This window comes from Mustela putorius, unplaced genomic scaffold (genome assembly GCF_011764305.1).
Source record: "Mustela putorius furo isolate JIRA1106 unplaced genomic scaffold, ASM1176430v1.1 tig00003923_pilon_pilon_pilon, whole genome shotgun sequence".
NCBI lineage: Eukaryota > Metazoa > Chordata > Mammalia > Carnivora > Mustelidae > Mustela > Mustela putorius.
The window spans coordinates 10,464,855-10,484,229 of NW_025422068.1; the positions used below are offsets into that span (position 1 = coordinate 10,464,855).

The following is a 19,375-nucleotide window of genomic DNA, read 5'->3' on the forward strand; positions in this document are numbered from 1 at the left end:
TCCCCACTGAATTGTCTTGGCATCTTGGTCAACAATCAATTGATCATAAATGTAAGCTTTTTTGGATGCCACTTCTATTTCATTGATCTGTAGGTCTGTGCCAGTACCACACTGTCTTGTAGTAAGTTCTGAAATCGGGAAATGTGAGCCCTTTGATTGTGTTCTTCTTGTTCAAGACTGTTTTGACTATTCAGGGTCCACATGAATTACAATCAGCCTGCCAATCTCTCCAAAAATCCAGCTGGTATTTTCCTAGGATCATGATGAACCTGTAGGTCAACTGGCCATATTAACAATATGGTAAGTCTTTGGATCCTTGAATATGGGATGTTTTTCTGCTTCTTCAGATCGTTCATTTCTTATGACAGTGTTCTGTAGTTTTCAATGCCAATGCCATTTTAAATGGTATTTTTAAAAATTTATTGTCTAATTGCTTGTTCCTGGCATAGAGAAGTACAATTAGCTTCTTTTTTGTATTTGTATTGATCTTATATCCACTGACTTTTCTAAGTTGACTTGAGTTATAAAAGGAAAATCATTCTGTTATAGGTAGTAAGAAATGAAGCTTTACTGATATTTCATTATGGATTAACACTGGCTGCTTTTCTCAATCCATGACTCGCTGTTGTGTGTCTCCTGTTGTATCTGAGGCGTCCTGAGTGGGATCCCACAAATGTAAAGGGAACAGCAGTGACTCCCTCACACATGTATGTGTTTTCCCCTTATTGTAAAACAGCGGAGTTAACCTGGATTTACAGATGAGACCAACTACTTTTAATTAAACTGTCCCATATTTGTAAGACAAATGTCTTTAAAAAAAAAAAGGCCTGCAAAATAAAGTTTAAAAAAAAATTGGCAGAACTCACATTTCTACTGCTGTACAAGCTCTTTTTAGTCACCATGAAAGGGGAAAAAAACAAACAAAAAAACCCTGAACAAAAAAGCCCCCCCAAAACCCAAAACCTAACTAACTGGATTGGGAAAATAAAGCAAAAAAGTTAGAAATTAACACGAAGACTATTACAAATACAAACTTATTAGATGCTATATCAGAGAACACCGAGAGGACAGTGTACCATTTCTAAGTACAGGACTGGGGACACGTGTGTGTGCACAACCAGGAGAGTCTGTGTCCCTGCACCGCAGGGACGTGTCAGAGTGGGTAACAGTGGACACAAGGAAGCCCATCAGGAGGCCACAGAGCCGAGAGAGGAGATCAGAGTAGTCTGCAGTGGATGTGGGGAGAAGTGGACACACTGTAGAGACACTTAGGAATCTGGACCAACAAGGCTGCGTGAGTAACTAGATACGGGGGCTGGAGGCCTGCAGAAAGTGTCTCAGTTTCTGGCCTAAGAGGTAGAAGGGGTAGAAGGTGGTACTGCTGACTGAAACAGCACCCTCAGAGGAGGAACAGAGCTCCAGAGGAACGACAACGAGCTGTCTTGGGCATAGTGGGCCTGAAAGAAAACGGAGGGAGATAATAGTCCCCTCCCGAGCACACAGCCCAGAAAACGCTCCATGTGCGAACACAGTGTGCACGACAGCATGCGAAGCCACGAAAGCCAAGTAGCAGACAGCCCACGTGCCTATCCACAGAGCACGGCTAAGCTGTGACCTACTCAAGTTCGGGCCCACCGACAAAACCACAGACGGTAACAGGAGCTGAGCTCACACACTAGCAATGGGAGCAGAAGAGACTTGGTCCAAGAACACAAAGGCACCCATACTATACCACCTACGTGCATCAGGTGAAAACAGGCATAATCTGCGGTCTTCAGTCTGGGGGTGCTAGGTGGTGTCATGATGGAAAAGGGGCTTATGGGGATGCTCACGTTCCTGACCAGGCTTGGGCGGGCTACAGTAACTCCCCAAGCTGCACTTAGGGCTGCGTGTTTTTCTGTGCAGGTTTTACAGCCAGCTCAGCCCTCAGGTTAAAGCCCTTCTACGGCACTGACGAACTCCACGACATGGACAGACGTGGAGGACAACAGGCTAAGTGAAAATAAGTCAGCTGCGGGGCGCCTAGGTAGCTCAGTGTGTTAAAGCCTTGCCTTCGGCTCAGGTCATGATCTCAGGGTCCTGGGATCGAGTCCTGCGTCGGGCTCTCTGCTCAGCGGGGAGCCTGCTTCCCTCCCTCCCTCTCTGCCTGCCTCTCTGCCTACTTGTGATCTCTGTCAAATAAACAAAAATAAAATCTTAAAAAAAAAAAAGAAAAGAAAAGAAGTCAATCACAAAATGATACAGTATTCTGTGGGATTCTACCAACAGGACGACGTTCTAGAGCAGCCAGATTTCGAGACAGAAAGTGGAAGGGCAGTTGCCGCGGGCTGGTGGAGGGGGAAATGGGGAGGTTCTGTTTGGCAAGATAAAAAGTTCTAGAGATCGCCTGCACAACAATGTATGTACACGTAATACTACTGAACGGTGCATTTAAAGAAGGGCTAAGATAGTAAGTTTCGTATTCTCTGTATTTTACCATAACTAAACATTTAACAAACAAACCAGTGAACCCTTCAGAAATCTTCTATTCTTCTTAAGACAAGGACAAAACTCCTGACAAGCCTAGAAAATACTGACCCACCCTTTCGCCTCTGCTGAATACCACTTTCCCTTAGTCTCTCCATTACTCCTTTCCTTTCCTCCCGCACACCAAAGATGTTTTGCACCTTCTGGTCTTCACGGAGGATCCCCGGCCCTTGCGTTAGTCTCACCGTTAACGCTTCTTCAGAGGAGCCTTCCCTAACCACCCTGCACTGAGTTGCCGCTCTCATCTATGTCCTCTCGGCATCCTGGTCCTCCCGCCCGGCATCAGTGATAAAGTTACCTGTTATCATCTGTTCAATGTCTGTTTTTACCACTGGACCATCCCCAGGTGCTGACTCACTTTGCCTCCCCGCCCGGAGGCGTGCGTACCGTCTTGTCCTGCCTGCCACACAGTGGGCACTGAATGAGCCTCTGCTGAAGGAGCATTGGAAGCGACTGCCCCACGAGTTCAGGATTATTGATCCAGATGAGTCACCGTCTGGTGAACGCCAGAGGAGCGATATTACGAAAGTAGCCAACAAGTAGTGTGTAAACAGCACTCCAGTGTTCACAAGTGATGAAGGTGGATGGTGCAAATTGCGGACGTGCTTGGGAATTGCGGCTCCTTGGCAAAATTTTAGAAGGTATGATTAAAAGAGTAACTGCAGACCCAGAGAAGAGAAGGCTGTCATCACAGGGTGCTAGCACAAGTCCATGCTGTCTGGACGGCAAAATAATGCTGTCCCCCTCCCCCACATGTCTCTACCCTAATCCCTGGGACCTGTGAATATGTTAGGTTATGCTGCACAAGGAAATTAAAAGGTGCTCTTCAGGAGACTTTAAAATAAAGAGATTAGGGGCACCTGGGTGGCTCAGTCGTTAGGCATCTGCCTTCAGCTCAGGACATGATCCCAGGGTTTTGGGATCAAGCCCCGTATTGGGCTCCCTCCTAGGTGGGAAGCCTGCTTCTCCCTCTCCCTCTCCCTCTCCCACTACCCCTGCTTGTGTCCTCTCCCCAAACCCCTATCAAATAAGTAAATAAAATCTTTTAAAATAAATAAATAAATCGATTACCCTGGACTGCGTGGGTGGGCATAGGGTAATCCCAGGGTCTCTGAAATGTGCAGGAAAGAGGCAAGAGGTCAGATGGAGGATAGAGCCTGCAGATGCCTCCCTACAGCTTCTGAAGACAGAGGAAGGGCCACAAGCCAAGGAATGCAGGCAGCCTCTAGAAGCTAGGAAAGGGAAAATAACTGATTCTCTCTCAGAGCCTCTGGGAAGAGTGCAGGATTGCCAGTGCCTTGATTTCAGCCTAGAGAGACCTGATTCTGGGCTTCTCACTTCTTGAACTGCAATAATAAATCTGTATTAAGCCAGTTGGTTTGCAGTGGCAACAGGAAACTAAGCTACTGTGGCTGAGCCCTGAAAGATCCACTTCCTCTCCTTCCTTGCCTCAGCTCCTGAACTAGCAAATCCAGAACAGAGACAATAAATACCTTGAGGCACTTGGGTGGCTCAGTGGGTTAAGCTTCTGCCTTCGGCTCAGGTCATGATCTCAGGGTCCTGGGACTGAGCTCCGCCATCAGGCTGTCTGCTCGCTGGGGAGCCTGCTTCCCTTCCTTTCTCTCTGCCTGCCTCTCTGCCTACTTGCGACCTGTCTGTCAAATAAATAAATAAAATCTTTAAATGAATAAATAAATAAATACCTTTGTTCTTTCCCTCAAAACACCTGATCATGTCTTTTTTTTTTTTTTAAGATTTTATTTATGTGTTAGAGAGAGAGCGCATGAGCACAGGCAGACAGAGTGGAAGGCAGAGGCAGAGGGAGATGCAGGCTCCCTGCTGAGCAAGGAGCCTGATGTGGGACTCAATCCCAGGACACTGGGATCATGACCTGAGCCGAAGGCAGCCGCTTAACCAACTGAGCCACCCAGGTGTCCCTGACCATGTCTTTTATGATATCCTAAGACTGAGAAACAGGCACCCAATGCAAAGTCAATGAAAACTCTGTGACGTGCCCGTGCCCCAGAAATGCTGATAAACGGAACAAGGTCAACCACCCTGGAAGGTTTTGACCAACACACTATGAGGGTCTGGTCATTCCCATGCTTCAAAACTATTATTACATAGAGTAGGGACCCTTAACTTCGGGTTTCCGGACCCCTTGGGGCTCGAAGAGGTATCTGAACCTTCTAAACCTCACTGAAAATTTTCTGTATTATCTAACATCAATACAAAATTTTTTGGCCAAAAGCTCCAAGGCTTTCATTACAGTCTTAAAGGGGCTCCATAAGCCCAGAAGGTTAAGACCTCACTTAGATCCTGCAAGTAGGCTCATCACATTCAATACAGACACAAGGCCACCGGGAAGAGGAAAGACCGTGGGTGACAATTCAGGACTCAGAGAGTATCTGGAAAGGCTGAGAGAACAGGCTGCGTCCGGTGAAGATAAAATCACATAGCTCAGGGCAGCCACTGACAAAGACTTAGAAGGTTTAATCATCGGTAAGCTCAGTAGGAGTCAGTGATTAACGCTACCAAAATAACTTATAGAATTCTAGGCAGGGGTCCAGCACCATGGGAAAAAGCAGCTCTGCTTTCTTCTGCTTTGGTGAAACCAAATGCATGACTATGTCCAGTCGGGATTTTTCTGTATTCATTCCCTGGGGCTGCCATAACAAATGACCACATACTTGGTGGCTTCAAACAAGAAATGGATTGTGTGGCAGTTCTGGAGACCAGAAGCTGAAATCAAAGAGTCAGCAGGGTTGGCTTCTTCTGGAGGCTCAAGGAAGAAACAGTCGCACGTCTCTCTCCCAGCTTCTGGGGCTCAACAGCAACCCTTGGTGTGCACTGGGCATGGCAGAGTAACTGTGACCTCTGCTTCCCTCTCTCCTCCTGTGAACTTTTTCCCTCTGTGCCTCTCTGAATCCTCTCCTTTCCTTAAAAGGACACCCACATTGGATTTAGGACCCACCCTAAGCTACTGTGATCTTATCTCCATCCTTAACTACTTACATTTGTCAAGATCCTATTTCCAAATAAGGTCACACTCTAAGATTCCAGGTGGATATGAACTTTGATGGGACACTATTCAGCCTACTGGAGTGGAGTGCCCATAGACAAACGCATTCTGACATTTATGGCACCATATACTTAAGAATGGCCCAAAGAAACAGGGATAGATAGCCCAAAGGTTAGAGGGCTTGAGTCAAACAAGGGAATCAACTACTGCCTACAAATATTTGAACCAATTTTTTCCCCCAGGTGAAAAACTTCCTCACAGTTTTCCAGAGCTGAATTGCATGCGGGAGCTGTACAATCACCAGACAGGAATGCTGAGGCTTTGGAGGGGTGGCTAGACTGGAGAATCACTGACAGCCACTGAGCTCTGACATTCGGTAATTCTTCTCCCGTGTCTCTGTCTGCCCCTTTAATTGGCCATTATACAGAACCAAAGAACTGGAAAGCTCCACCATATGGTGGAGGCAACCACCTTATGGGGGAGGAGGAAGTGGAGGTGGGTGGGACAGCAGCCAGGAGGTAACACATTGTGAAGACAACTCTGGAGCGCCAAGAAGTAAAGACGACCAGAGCGGCTTTGGCATGGGGAGCAGCGGCGAGCGGAGTGGTGGGAGCGAAGGGAGTCCCCTGCAGCAAGGGGTCCACCCTGCCATTCTAAGGACAATGAGAAGACGTTGAAGGGGGTTAAGCAGGGAGTGTTACGATTTCATGTGGAGGCTTCAGGAGGATTCTGGCTGCTGTAGGGAGAAAACATTGATGGGAGTTCAGAGAAGAGGCAGAGAGACCAGGAAAGGGCAAGGGGGGAGAGCTGCCTACACCGAGGCAGCAGGAGGGAGAATGGCAAGCTACAGAGAGAGATGCATATTCTGCAGTCCTGCCAGTGATCTGCGGAGGAAAGATCGGACGTGGCACGTGAGGGAAGGCAGCAAGGATGACTCCTAGATTTGTTTAAATATTAAGAGTAGACAGTGATATCATTTACAGAGATGGGGGAGACTGGGGAGCAGGGGGAGCAGACAGGAAGGCAAAAAAAAAGTGTCAAAAACTCCATCTGAGGCTCTTCAATCCGGAGAGGTCCTCGAGACATTTAAGTCAAAGATACCAAGCAGGTAGAGTTGAATGTGTGACTCAAGGGCTCAGAAGAGATGACCAGGCTGAAGGTAAAGGGGAAGAGACGACAGCAGGCATTGGAGAGAGAGAAACTTGTTGCCTCAGAGAGCTGTCTCACTTCTTTAGAAGAAAATATTTTGGGGGGCACCTGGCTGGCTCAGAAGAATGTGTGACTCTTGATCTCGGGGTCGTGAGTTTGAGCCCACACTGGGTGTAGAGATTGAATAAGTAAAAAAACGTAAAAAAGGAAATGGTTTTGGATTACTGAACATTGTGTGCCCATTTGTTTTTGCTTAAATTTGATGTTCTCAACCTTGGTCAGCTGGGCTGTTCAGCTGTGTGGTGACAGGAAGCGCAAAGACGAATGATACGTGGCTCACCCAGGATGGTGATTTTGCCAAGTGAGTGTGACACAGAATAGAGGAAAAAGGTGCGATTATCATGAAGAATCACAGAATCAACATCAAGTAAGGAGAGAAGTGAGAAGCCCGGAGGGGGCTGAGATAGCCCCAGAGGGGGCCAAGGGACAGGGTCATCCTATGCTCAGTCAAGGCTGAGGCCTTCTCACTACTGACTGAGGAGGAAGGGAGCTGCCAGGGAAAAGGGAAACCAACATAGTAGCTACTCCAATAGCTTCCTCTAGGGTTTACAGACGCAGTGCTGCTTAAGAAATAAAATCAGGTAAGTCGATGGGAGTGTTTCCTGATTTCAGAGTCTGTCGGTGCCAACTAAGCAGGAATGCTCTGGAGACCGTGCTTGGTTTCTGCAGAACTCTACATTCTCCACCAGGGCCCTGGAGCTGCAGAAGGCTGAGGATGCTGGGAAAGCAGGGAGCTTCAGCAAGAGGAAAAGGAATGGGAGCAGAATTCACTTCAAGTGTGGAAAGGGGAAAGAGCAGGATCTGTGTCCACACGCAGCCAAGGCAAATTCTCCCAGTGGCATACAGGGAAGGGCCCCTGCCCCATTCACTCCAGCTCCCCAAGTCCCAAAAGGCGTCCACTTTTAACTTCCAAAAAGGCTTATGGCCATTATTTCATCATTAGACACTATAGATTTATGAGGTCACAAATCAAGATTCTGCTCACTGAGGTGTCACATCTTTCCTCTCTCCTGATTCTGTTAGTTCCTGATTCTTCTCTGGGATTAAACCCTCCCAGCGGCTGCAGCTACAGATGTCCTCCGGAAGGCTCACCTTGTGTGGAGAGACGAAGACACTGGCCCTCACCCGTTCCTGACTCATCTTTTCTCTTCCTTTTCTCTACCTTCATCATCTGTTTATAGTGGTATTTTTTTTTAAAAGATTCTATTTATTTGACAGAAAGATAGAGTACACAAGTAGGCAGAGCAGCAGGCAGAGGGAGGAGGAGAAGCAGGCTCCCCACTGAGCAGGGAGCCCGATGTGGGGCTCTATCCCAGAACCCCGGGATCATGACCCAAGCTGAAGGCAGACACTTAACGACTGAGCCACCCAGGTGCACCTATAGTGGTATATTCTTAAGGTTGGTAATGTTTACTTTCTGTTCTACAAGTCACAGACCCTTCTATGCTTTAACTGCAGACTGATTAAACAGTGAAAACCAACAAAACCACTGAAGTATTAATACTGTCATTACAGAAGTGTTACAGAACAGCTGGGCCCTGTGCTAAGATTCCACTTCTCCTTCTAGGATCTGCTAATCACTCGAAATCATGCCACATTTTACTTGTTTCCCATTTGGACCAAGTACTCTTGGTGTTGGAGTTCCTTTTTTCTTACTAGGGAAAAACATGCCCTTTTCAATAGACATCTGGTATCTCCTAGTTTCCTACTCTTTCTGAATGTGGCTTGGAATTCATTCCATTCTCCTTGAAGCTAGGGAACAAACAAACAGAAAACCAACCTGTTGACATGGACTTGTCCCCTCGGGAACTAGGACTTTCCCCTTATGAAGCTTTTGTACTGAAAATTAACAATTTCAAAAAAAGAGAGAAAAGAAAATGAGAAATGTCACCCACAATCCAATCAATATAACACAACCGGTTTTATTTTTGCACATTATTTTGAGTCCTTGTCCACTGTAAACAAATTTAACAGTCACAGCTCAATCACTGTACATTTATTTTTGTAGGATATATGCAACTTTCACGATCCCCTTTAATGGCTGTGTAACATTCCGCTGAGTGGATAGATCATAATTTATTAAATCCATTTGGGAAGCAGTACAAAAAAGTGGTTGGAATGTAGACGTAGCGGCCAGACAGACCCAAATCACATCTCAGCTCTGCTGAGCCCCTACGGCCACACGGTTGGTGTGCTCCCTCACCAGCTTCAACCTTTCCAGTGCTCACGACCCAATGCCAACAGCCTACTACATGCCAGGTCCCACACTAAGCACCAATCAGACAAGAGTGGACACACGAACTGTACCCCTGCCCGCAGAAACCAACCAACCAGATGCATCATTTCCCATCACAGAGAGTGCGCTGAAGATAAAAGACACCAAGCGAGAGACTGAAGAACCCTAATTCCACAAACCTGTAACCACCTAGGGCTGTTATTAAAGGCCAGTCCGCGTACAGTTCTGGCACAGCTCAGTCCAGTGTGGGACACGCTGTGTGTTAACTGCACGTCTCTGCCCGGGATACACGGATGGCACCAGAGCACAACCCTCGCTCAGCAGCAGCGCACTCACTGCTCTCCTTTCTATCAGTGGAAACCTTCCACTTGGTCAAGTTTGGGTTCGTGACTAGAGGTCTGACTTGGGTCTGGTCTGCATCCGTTTCTCTCCTCATCATGTTCTTACTTTCTTTTCCCTCAAACAAATGTAGATCTGTAATAGTAGCTCTAACATTCTCTTCTGCAACTCTACCATTTGTTCCATTTCTGGGCCTGTTGCTATGGATTGTTTTGTCTGTTTCTTAGCACGTCTGGTCATTTCTGACTGGATATTGGTCTTGGATATTTTTATGTTTTTGGGACCCAGATGGCATTGCATCCCTTTAACTACTGTCAGGCTTTGTTCTGGACCAGTTACTGGGAATCAGTCTGACCCTTTGAAAGTGGGCTTCTAAGCTGTGTTAGGCTTTTATTTAGGGCTAACGTGGCCTTGCTCCATGCCCTGAGCATTAGAGGGTCTCCCTACATTGACTGACGAGAATATGAACTATTCCCAGCCTCGTGAGAACTCCGAGAGTTCTTCTGTCTGCTAATTTCTGACGGCTCTTCATAAAATGTACAGATCAGTATTCAACCAAAGACCTGAGAGGACCCACTGTGGCTCTCCAGAGCTCACTCTGTGCCGCTCCCTCCTCTCTCGTGCTTTCCCTCCTTGCACACCCAAGCCCATTCCAACCCCGGGGCCTCCCTGAGCTCTGAACTCTGTCTCAGCAACTCAAGGAGCCCGCCAGGTTCCTTCTGGATACCCCTTACTTGCACTGCAACATGGAAACTCTCCTGGCTGAAGGCTGGAGCAGCAAACAGCTCCATTGTTTATTTCCTTTCTCTCAGGTATCACTGTCTTGTACTCTTTGTTGACCTATTTCTAAAACTGCTGTTTCATAACTTTGTCCGACTTTCTAGTCATTTTAGGTAAGGAAGTAAACCCAGTCCCTTTTACCAGCCGGAAAGAGAACTGATCAAGGTTGACTTCAAATTCCACATTTTCAACGAAACCTTTCCAGACTACACGTCCAAACCATTTTCTGTTTCTGTGGTCTTCATGCCATTTACACTGTAGCACACTAACAGAGGCCCTACGGTATACCCTGTCCATCACCCCCCAGCCCCACATTCCTACAGAGCCTGCCATCAGTTTCACTACCAGACTGAACAGCACAGGACAAAATGCAATCCTATAATCCAGTGGCTTGCTCTAGTGCCAGGCACAGTCCTAGGTGCTGGGCTGAAACAAAGACGCCATTGTCCCTAACTGCCAGGAGTCATAGTCTGGGGCAATTTAGGAATCAAGCCCTCATCCATAAATCCATAACATAGTTTTTCACAGGAAAAACTAAGGTATAAACGAACTTTTAGAAAACAAATTGTCAAACATTTTCTTAAAGGGCTGGGGACTAAGCTCTTTAGGCTTCCAGGCCACAGACACTCCTGTCACAACCACCCAATTCAAAAGCCACCCCAGACACGTGACCAAAGGACCACAGCCATCTTCCATAATCTGTTCACAGGAACAGGTGGCAGTCGTCTGCCGACCCCTGCTTCTGAAAAATGTCCATGGGGGAAGACAGCCTCCTCCACCTTCCACAATGGCAGATGCTGGTGATGTCGCCCAGACAAAGCTGGTCTCAACATAAATGCTGAGCTCCTCCAGGCAGGAAGTGCACACCATGCCTTCTGCACATACTGTAGGATGCATGGGACACAAGCACAGAGTAGGTGCTTTTTTAAAAAAGATTTTTATTTATTTGAGAGAGATGGTGACAGAGATAACAACATAGTGCACACAAGCGGGGAAGAAAGGAGGAAGCAGGTTCCCCACTGAGCAAGGAGCCCGATGTGGGACTCGATCTCAGGACCCTGGGATCATGACCTGAGCCAAAGGCAGGTGCCTAACCCACTGAGCCACCCAGGCACCCCAGAGCAGGTACTTGAGTACTTTTGTATTTATGCCATTTTGCTTTCAACGAGTTCCCTTTGTTTTATTCAAAACTGCTTCCAACAATGGATATCACCTTACACCAGTTAGAATGGTCAAAATTAACAAGACAGTGAACAACAAGTGCTGGAGAGGATGTGGAGGAAGGGGAATGCTCTTACACTGTTGGTGGGAATGCAAGTTGGCGCAGCCACTTTGGAAAACAGTGTGGAGATGCCTTAAGAAATTAAAAATAGAGCTTCCCTATGACCCTGCCATTGCACTCCTGGGTATTTACCCCAAAGATACAGATGTAGTGAAAAGAAGGGCCATCTGTACCCCAATGTTCATAGCAGGAATGGCCACAGCCGCCAAACTGTGGAAAGAGCCAAGATGCCCTTCAACAGACGAATGGATAAGTAAGATGTGGTCTATATATATACAATGGAATATTATGCAGCCATTGGAAAGGATGAATACCCAACTTTTGTATCAACATGGACGGTACTGGAAGAGATTACGCTGAGTGAAAGAAGTCAAGCAGAGAGAGTCAATTATATGATTTCGATTATTTGTGAAGCATAAGGAATAACACAGAGGACATTGGGAGATGAAGAGGAGAAGGGTGTTGGGGGACACTGGAGAGGGAGACGAACCCTGAGAGACTGTGGACTCTGAGAAACAAACTGAGGGTTTTGGAGAAGAAGTGGGTGAGGGATTGGGAGGGCCTGGTGGTGGGTATTAAGGAGGGCACGTATTGCATGGAGCACTGGGTGTGATGCATAAACAATGAATCTTGGAACACTGAAAAAATAAAACAACAAAAAACTGCTTCCAACAGTAAAAAAAAAAATAAAAAAAGCTACACAATTTATAGAAAATAATGTCTCCTGTGTAAGATATTCTAAAGATGATAAAACATACAAATGTTGATGGTCTTGAAAAGCAGTTTCATTTTATAAACAAGTCAAGACTGTTAAATACTCAAAAGAATCAGCTCTGAGTATTACCCATTCAACCCCCAGATGCCACGGATGTGGCCTCAATCACACTGGGCTTTCTCTCTGGAGAATTATCTAAAGAGAGTTCACAAGACGAGCACATTAAAAAAGAACTGCCTCAAAATAACTTTCAATTGTCAAAATTCAAATCTATCTACGAAAGACAGATTTGTTACCCTGCACATCTTTTTTTTAACCATTCAACTGAAAAGATGACCTTTCAAGACAAATTCTAGAAGTGTTTCAATATCTGTTTTTATTGCTAAACAGGACGTGTGTGGATATTTGTACACACACGAGGCCGTATGACTGGTTTGAGAAGAACCACGCTTCTTCATAGGTGTATGCTGGCAGGTTCTTCAAAAAGAGTTGTAGTCACACTTCGATAAAGTCATTTCATCTGACCTTCCTTCAAAGGAAGGATTTTTCTTTCATAATATTCAAAACAATGCTCTGTGTTCTGTCCATCTTTTAAAACTCATATGTAGGGGCGCCTGGGTGGCTCAGTGGATTAAGCCACAGCCTTCGGCTCAGGTCATGATCTCAGGGTCCTGGGATCGAGTCCCACATCGGGCTCTCTGCTCAGCAGGGAGCCTGCTTCCTCCTCTCTCTCTGCCTGCCTCTCTGCCTACTTGTGATCTCTGTCTGTCAAATAAATAAATAAAATCTTTTAAAAAATAAATAAATAAAACTCATATGTAGAACTAAACATAAACGAGAGGTGGGCCTGGCCTCGATGAAGCGGGACCAGTGTTGGCCAGGATCCAGATGCTCAGATACACGGAGACTAGAGATGGCTCCTCCTGCGAAAGGCAACTAAGCCTTATCTCCCCCTTCAACACCCTTCAATGCAGCTGATTATTATTATTATTTTTGTTTTTACTAGAATTCAGGACTATTTATTCATGCCCATTAACTTTTTTCTTAGTTTCAGTTCATTTAGTTTCAAACTATTCCACACAGTGAGACCCTCAGGATTCTGAAGGCCAATAATATATCATTTAAATATGCCACATCTTTATCAGAATCACTGTCACAGCATCAAAGATCTTCACAATGTGAACAGCAGGAGGAAAAACTGAAGACAGCAAATATGAACAACACAGATGAGAAGCTTTGCCATTAAGAGAAACAGAGAAATGGAAATGTTAGCAGGATGGATATTTGGTGGGAAGGACAAATGTTTTTTTAAAAATATTCAAATACTGGGGCGCCTGGGTGGTTCAGTGGGTTAAAGCCTCTGCCTTGGGCTCAGGGCACGATCCCAGAGTCCTGGGATCGAGACCCACATCATCCTGGGATCAAGCCCTACTCAGCAGGGAGCCTGCTTCCTCCTCTCTCTCTGCCTGGCTCTCTGCCTACTTGTGATCTCTGTCAAATAAATAAATAAAATCTTAAAAAAAAATTCAAATATTATATGACAACAGATCACCCAAAATTGAAGGGAAAATACAGTACATAAAACCATTTTCTAGATTGTAAAATTCAATATAGGCGCACCTGAGTGGATCAGTCAGTTAAGCATCTGCCTTCAGCTCATGTCATGATCCCGGGGTCCTGGGATCGAGCCCCACATCAGGCACCCTGCTCGTAGAGAGTCTGCCTCCCCCTACCCATGCTCTCTCCCAAATACATCTTTAAAAAATTATAAAATTCAATATAAATATAATTTATTGTATATAGTTCCTTTATCTGCTTGCTTGGTTATTTACATTAAAGTCTGGTTTTTAGAACTTCCAGCTCCTTTTGAATTCTCTTTCCTTTCAGAGTCCCTACTCCCAGGATCATACCTATTTTTCCTCTGAATATTTTGAAACCTCTGACTATCTCCAGCAGCCCCTGCCTTTGCTATTATGATGAATTTCAACATTACATGACCACTTTGTCCAAGGCCTTATTTCCACATCAATCTTCTTCCCTCTTCATCAGAATTTTAAAAGCCATATTCAGATTTAATGGATTCATCCCACAGAATCACTTTCTTAAACCTAAGTATTTAAAAAAAAATGTTATTGTATCTGTACAGTCAGCAAGACCCCCTTCCCCCAAACAAGCTGAACATTTGTTAAGACTGTTCTCTCAGGCTGTAACAACCAATCCTCAAATTTTCTACGCAAAGCAAGAAGTGGCTGATACCAGATTCTTCCCACCAGCACATCTGCAGACACAATGACATCATCAACACAGGGCCTTCTCCTTCCCAACCCCCCACTCCAGACTGAGACAAAAAGTTAGTGTGCGCGCACACAGAGCACAGTTACAAGGTCTGCCCCACCGCAGGCACGAAGGAGAGGTTTTACACTTGCTTCCAGCTCTAAGCTCACCCTTTGAGTAAATTAGTAATAAGAAAGCAAATGGAATCTGCAAATACAAGACAGGTCGCTTCAAAAGCCCATTTCTAAAAATGAATTCCTTCTCAGTTACAATGTGAAATTTGTTAGCACCAGACAAATGAAATCTCCATTTATAAATGCATTCTATGTAATGACAAAGAATGGATTTTCAAAGTGGAACACTTACTGTTTTATAAACTGTAACCTTCCCAAAATGTACTTTGAAAATACCAAAGCACCAAGAAAGAAAAAGCTGCCTACTTATCCTTTAAGGACATAGGGCAAATAAATTTTGATCAGGAATTCATACATGCCTAATTGATAGTAGCAATATGAAGTAAGACAGGTTTCTAGTATTTCACCAATCATAGATTTAAAATGAGTCACCATGTTAAGCTCTAGGAAAACGTGTATTTTGTCTTTATGTTCCTTACTACCAAACACTTATCCTCAAAATGCATTTTCATTAATTTCACATCTAGGGGCTGCTGGCTGGCTTAGGGGGCAGAGCATGTGACTCCTATCTCAGGGTAGTGAATTCAAGCCCCATGTTTGGTACAGAGCCGAAGGAGAGGAAGAAAAGAGAAGGAAAGGGAAGGAAGGAAAAGGAAAGGAAGAGAAGGGAAGGAAGGAAGGGAAGGGAGATTGATTCACATCTACTGCCCACAGCTGCTTTTGCCAGGAATTCTATCTCATAACTTTTTCGTTTGTGTGATTTGAATATCACTTTACTGTCAATACACAGTAAGTCCTCAACGAACATGCTAAGAATTCAATTCAAAATGGTAAGAGAATAAAGATCACGAGAATTGCAATATTTTTTCTTAAAATACAGAATTTTGAAACCGACTAAATCAAGAATAACCACTTTCTCTCTTTTTCCTGAGATATAATTGATGTAAGCTATTTCTTAAACATGGGTAATTTTAACAGGTTTATACCACCATTGTTGTTTTTAAGATAGACTCCTAAGTCCCTGTTGCAAAAGCAGGAAAATGTCTTGGACTTGATGATTTACAGGTAAACTGATTTATAAAAGGCCCTTAATAGTGCTTCAGGAAGAAGAGAGATTTTTATCTGTTTTGTTCACTGCTGTTGCCCCTCTGTCTCCCCAGTGGTACAAAGGATTTCAATTAGTATTTGCTGGACTGAAAGCGCCTATGTGCAGAGATCCTTAGTAGGAAGTCAAATCCAAACCACCTGTAGGATCTCACCTGCACACCATGACAACGTAGAGCAACCTCACGTACAAAAAGAAGATGAGCTCCGAGAGGATGGAGAAGGGAAGACGTAGACACCTAAGGAAACTGACCCCAGACTCAGCCTTTACACACTGCCCCTACTGTGTTCACTACAATGGGGTTTCTAAAACCTCACCAATTTAGACATCCATTAGGTTAACAAGTCTGCTCTTTTTAATAATGGAGGAACCATGGGACACCTGGGTGGCTCAGTCAGTTAAAATCATCCAATTCTTGATCTCAACTCAAGCCTTGATCTAAGGGTCGTAAGTTCAAGCCCAGTGTCCAGCTCCATGCTGGGCGTGGAGCCTACTTTAAAAAAAAAAAACACAGGAACCATTTACACCTCTCAACAACCTTACTGAGACAAGTATGTCATCATTCCATTTTGCTGATGAAACTGAAGTCATGCAGCCAATTTACTTTCCTAGTGTCACAAAGTATGTATATGTACAGCCGGGCTCAGAACCTTGAATCCCACAGCGATGCTACCTCCGCAGGGACAAGGGAATGGGGCTAAACCTTCACCCACACACCTGTTGCATGTGAGCTCCCAACACCCTTGTACTCCAACACCTAAAACAAGCTTTCTCAAAGAGGGGCCTTTTGTTTGGGGTGACAAGCAAGCAACAAGTAGTTTTAAAACGTGGAACCCTCTGGAGGCAAGAGTCTAAATGTGAGGATAGTGGATTTAGGGTGCCAGACGGAACCAAGCCCCAAAGGAAAACCACAGATTTCAAAACACGGCCCAGGGCCTGCTCTTGCTCCAGAACAGCTTGCCTCTCTCTTTCTCTCTCTCTCTCTCTCTCTTCCTCTTCCTCCCCTTCCACGTGACCCTCACGGTTCTCAGCACCAGAAAATAGGCTGCCATTGTTAGTGCCACAGTTTGGCAACACCGTGTGATCCAACTACAGTGACTGGCACAGATCAGGGACACAAATATTTACTAAATGAACCAAAGACCAAAGTTGTTTCTGCGGGCACATGGGGACCCTAACTGCCATTTTTAAGGAAGGGAAGATGAGAATGCACTTGAAGCACCTGACTGTTGGGTGTACAAGGGAAGTTTTAAAGGGCAGGTCCACGGGAGAGGGAGGCGGGCAAGCTACTGCCAAAGCCCCGCAAGATACTCTGTCCTCAGTCAGTATACGAACACCTCGGCAAACAAACACAGATCTCGTAAGAGGCATGATGTTTTAATATTTAAAGTATTAGAACAAACACCATTACCTCATTTAGGCTGCCTTGTTTAGGTCATCTTAACATGAATAGCAGCTTAAAAAAAAAAAAAAAATCCCCTCTCAGCATTCTCAGGATGAGTGGGGGAGAGGATAGCAGACATTTTCCAAAAAGTTGGCAGTGGGGAGGGAAAAAAAAACAAACACACCCACAGAAAATATCAGAAGGAAGAAATTTCCCTTTAAAACCTAGCCAGTGATGTATACAAATATGTGTTTCGTACCAAATAATCAGAGGCTGCTGTGCTTTTAGGAAGACACGAAGGTAAGCCAAATGGCTTCAAAAACGATTCTTGAAAATTTTATCTATTTGCCCTGCGGTCAGCTCCCGTGCCCTGAAGACCTGGCTACCAGTCCTAATCGGTATCAGATTTTCCCTAATGTGAGGTTGCCAGGCGTCGAATTACAGTCAAACTCCTGGGGCAGAGCAGGAGCCAGAAGCAACAGGGAAGATGCCGGTTTTCCTTCTCTACCCCCCCCCCCACTTGCCACTTGAGAAAAACGGCACGTTTCCACGTGAGAAAGGGTCCTGGTCCTCCGAGGGCCAGCGCCGCGCTATGTCTGGGATTTCGGGCGCAAACCTGCGGGTTCGGAACCGGCAGGGGAACACCTCCTCCGCCAGGAATCAGTGGTGCGCTCCTCCCCCGCCGCCTTTGTCTCAACTGTCCCCGCAAACTCGCAGGCCGATGCCCTCCCGTAAACAGGCCCCCTCCACGAAAAGGACGGTTTTCCGAGTCCTCCGAGGAGAGGATGCGAGCCCCCAGCCGACGCAGGAGCCCCACCGCCAGCCGCCGAGCAGGCCGGGCTGCACCACGACCGAAGCCGCGGCCCCGGGGCCGCCGGTGGAGCGGAGCGGCGAGCCCGGCCGGGGTGGGGGCGCCGTGTCCGCCGCCCCCGCACCCCAGCTCCCTCGCCCGGGGGGGGGGCCGTCGCCCGCCCCCGCGCCCCCCGCGCCCGGCCTCCGCTCTCCGCCGCCCGGCACTCACCGCCGTGGATGGGCAGCGGCGCCAGCACCTGGCCGCGGACCTCGGCCTTGGGCGAGTCGAGCCCGTAGCGCCCGCGGTCGATGCGGAACGTGAGCGGGGCGCCGCGGCCGGGCTCCTGCACCGTCACGTTGATGAGCGCAGTGTAGTACTCCTGGCTCGCGTTGTCCGCCCGCGCCGGCCACAGGCTGCAGGTCAGCAGGGCGAGTGCGGCGAGCCGGGCCGGGCCCGCCCGCGCCGCGCCGCTCATCGTCCCTCCGGCCGCCGCCGCCGCCGCCGCTGCTCGCGGACCGGGCTCCGGGGCCGGCGCCGAGAGGCGGGGCGGGCGCGGCCGGCGCTGTGGCGGGAGCGCGCGCGCGCGGCCTGCGCGCGGCCGGGCACGAGCACGGCCCTCCTCGTCGCCGCGGCCCCGCCGCTCGCCGCCCTCACGTCCGCGGCGCGCCCGCGGGGACGCGCCCATGGGTCCCCGGGCGAGGACGGCGGCTCAGGCCGCGTGCGGTCGTCTCCTCGGTGCCCCTCTGGGGCTGTGGGGACGGGCCCACTCCATTTCCCCGGGGCTGGTCCCGCCGAGTCTGGGGCGCCTTGCCTGAAAGCGGCGGCAGATTTCGGGGGGCGTCTCCGGGACGATGCACCCGAAGGAGAGTCTGTGGAGCACAAAGTCCCGCTAGCCCCACGGCCGCCTCCGGCGCGCGCTCGCCACCGCTCCGCCCAGTCCCTCTCCCCAGCGGCCGAGCGGCAACGCGCAGGCCTGGGGCGCAGCTCCACCCCCGCGCGCATGCGTGCGAGGCTCTGCACGCTCCCGCCCGCCTGCACGAGGGTGCGAGCTTAGCGGAGCCCTGTTGGTGCGGCTGGAGTGATGCGCGTGGGTCCTGGAGCCTGGGAGCTTTCCAAAGGCTGCGGAAAAGTTTGCAACGAGAATGCCAAAGAAAAGCAGTAAGAACTTTACAATTAATTAAAAAAAAAAGATGTCTAAGAGATTCCACCTTTCAGCCGGTCCGCTGCAAGTCATATAATGGACATCCTGGTGCGCGGGGAAGGGGATGTGGCTTTGCAGAGGGGTGTGGGGGGCCCACAACACCCAGAACTGTAAGGGCACCTGTGTGGTTGAGAAAGCTCTCTACAGACGAGACCAAACCTCTGGAGTCCCTGGATAAGGAGCAGATCGTGCGGAGACCTACCCAGCCCCCAGTACCAACACCTTGCCAGTTAGGCTGTGCACCCTTCTAACGCTTAGGCGAAAAGGAGGGGTGCGTCTTGCGTCAGCTGTGGCTGAATCCAGGAGCTCATAGAGTACCGGGCAGTGTCGTTATTATGGTTCCGAGGTGAGGAGGAAGGATAGCATCTCCTGACC

The 19,375-nt window shown here is 47.6% G+C and overlaps 1 protein-coding gene across 3 annotated transcripts in view; it reads right to left on the bottom strand.

The window, feature by feature from the left end:
• Nucleotides 1–18,735, bottom strand: part of RNF130 (ring finger protein 130) — a 133,698-nt gene extending 114,963 nt beyond the window's left edge. Inside the window, exon 1 of one of the 3 annotated variants that reach the window (XM_045069343.1) lies at nucleotides 18,028–18,735. In XM_045069343.1, the coding sequence (XP_044925278.1) occupies nucleotides 18,028–18,484 (457 nt within the window). In that variant the 5' untranslated portion in view covers nucleotides 18,485–18,735. The remainder of the gene's footprint in view (nucleotides 1–18,027) is intronic. The other 2 variants (XM_045069344.1, XM_045069342.1) reach the window with 2 other exon arrangements.
• Between the last annotated feature and the right edge of the window lie 640 nt (nucleotides 18,736–19,375).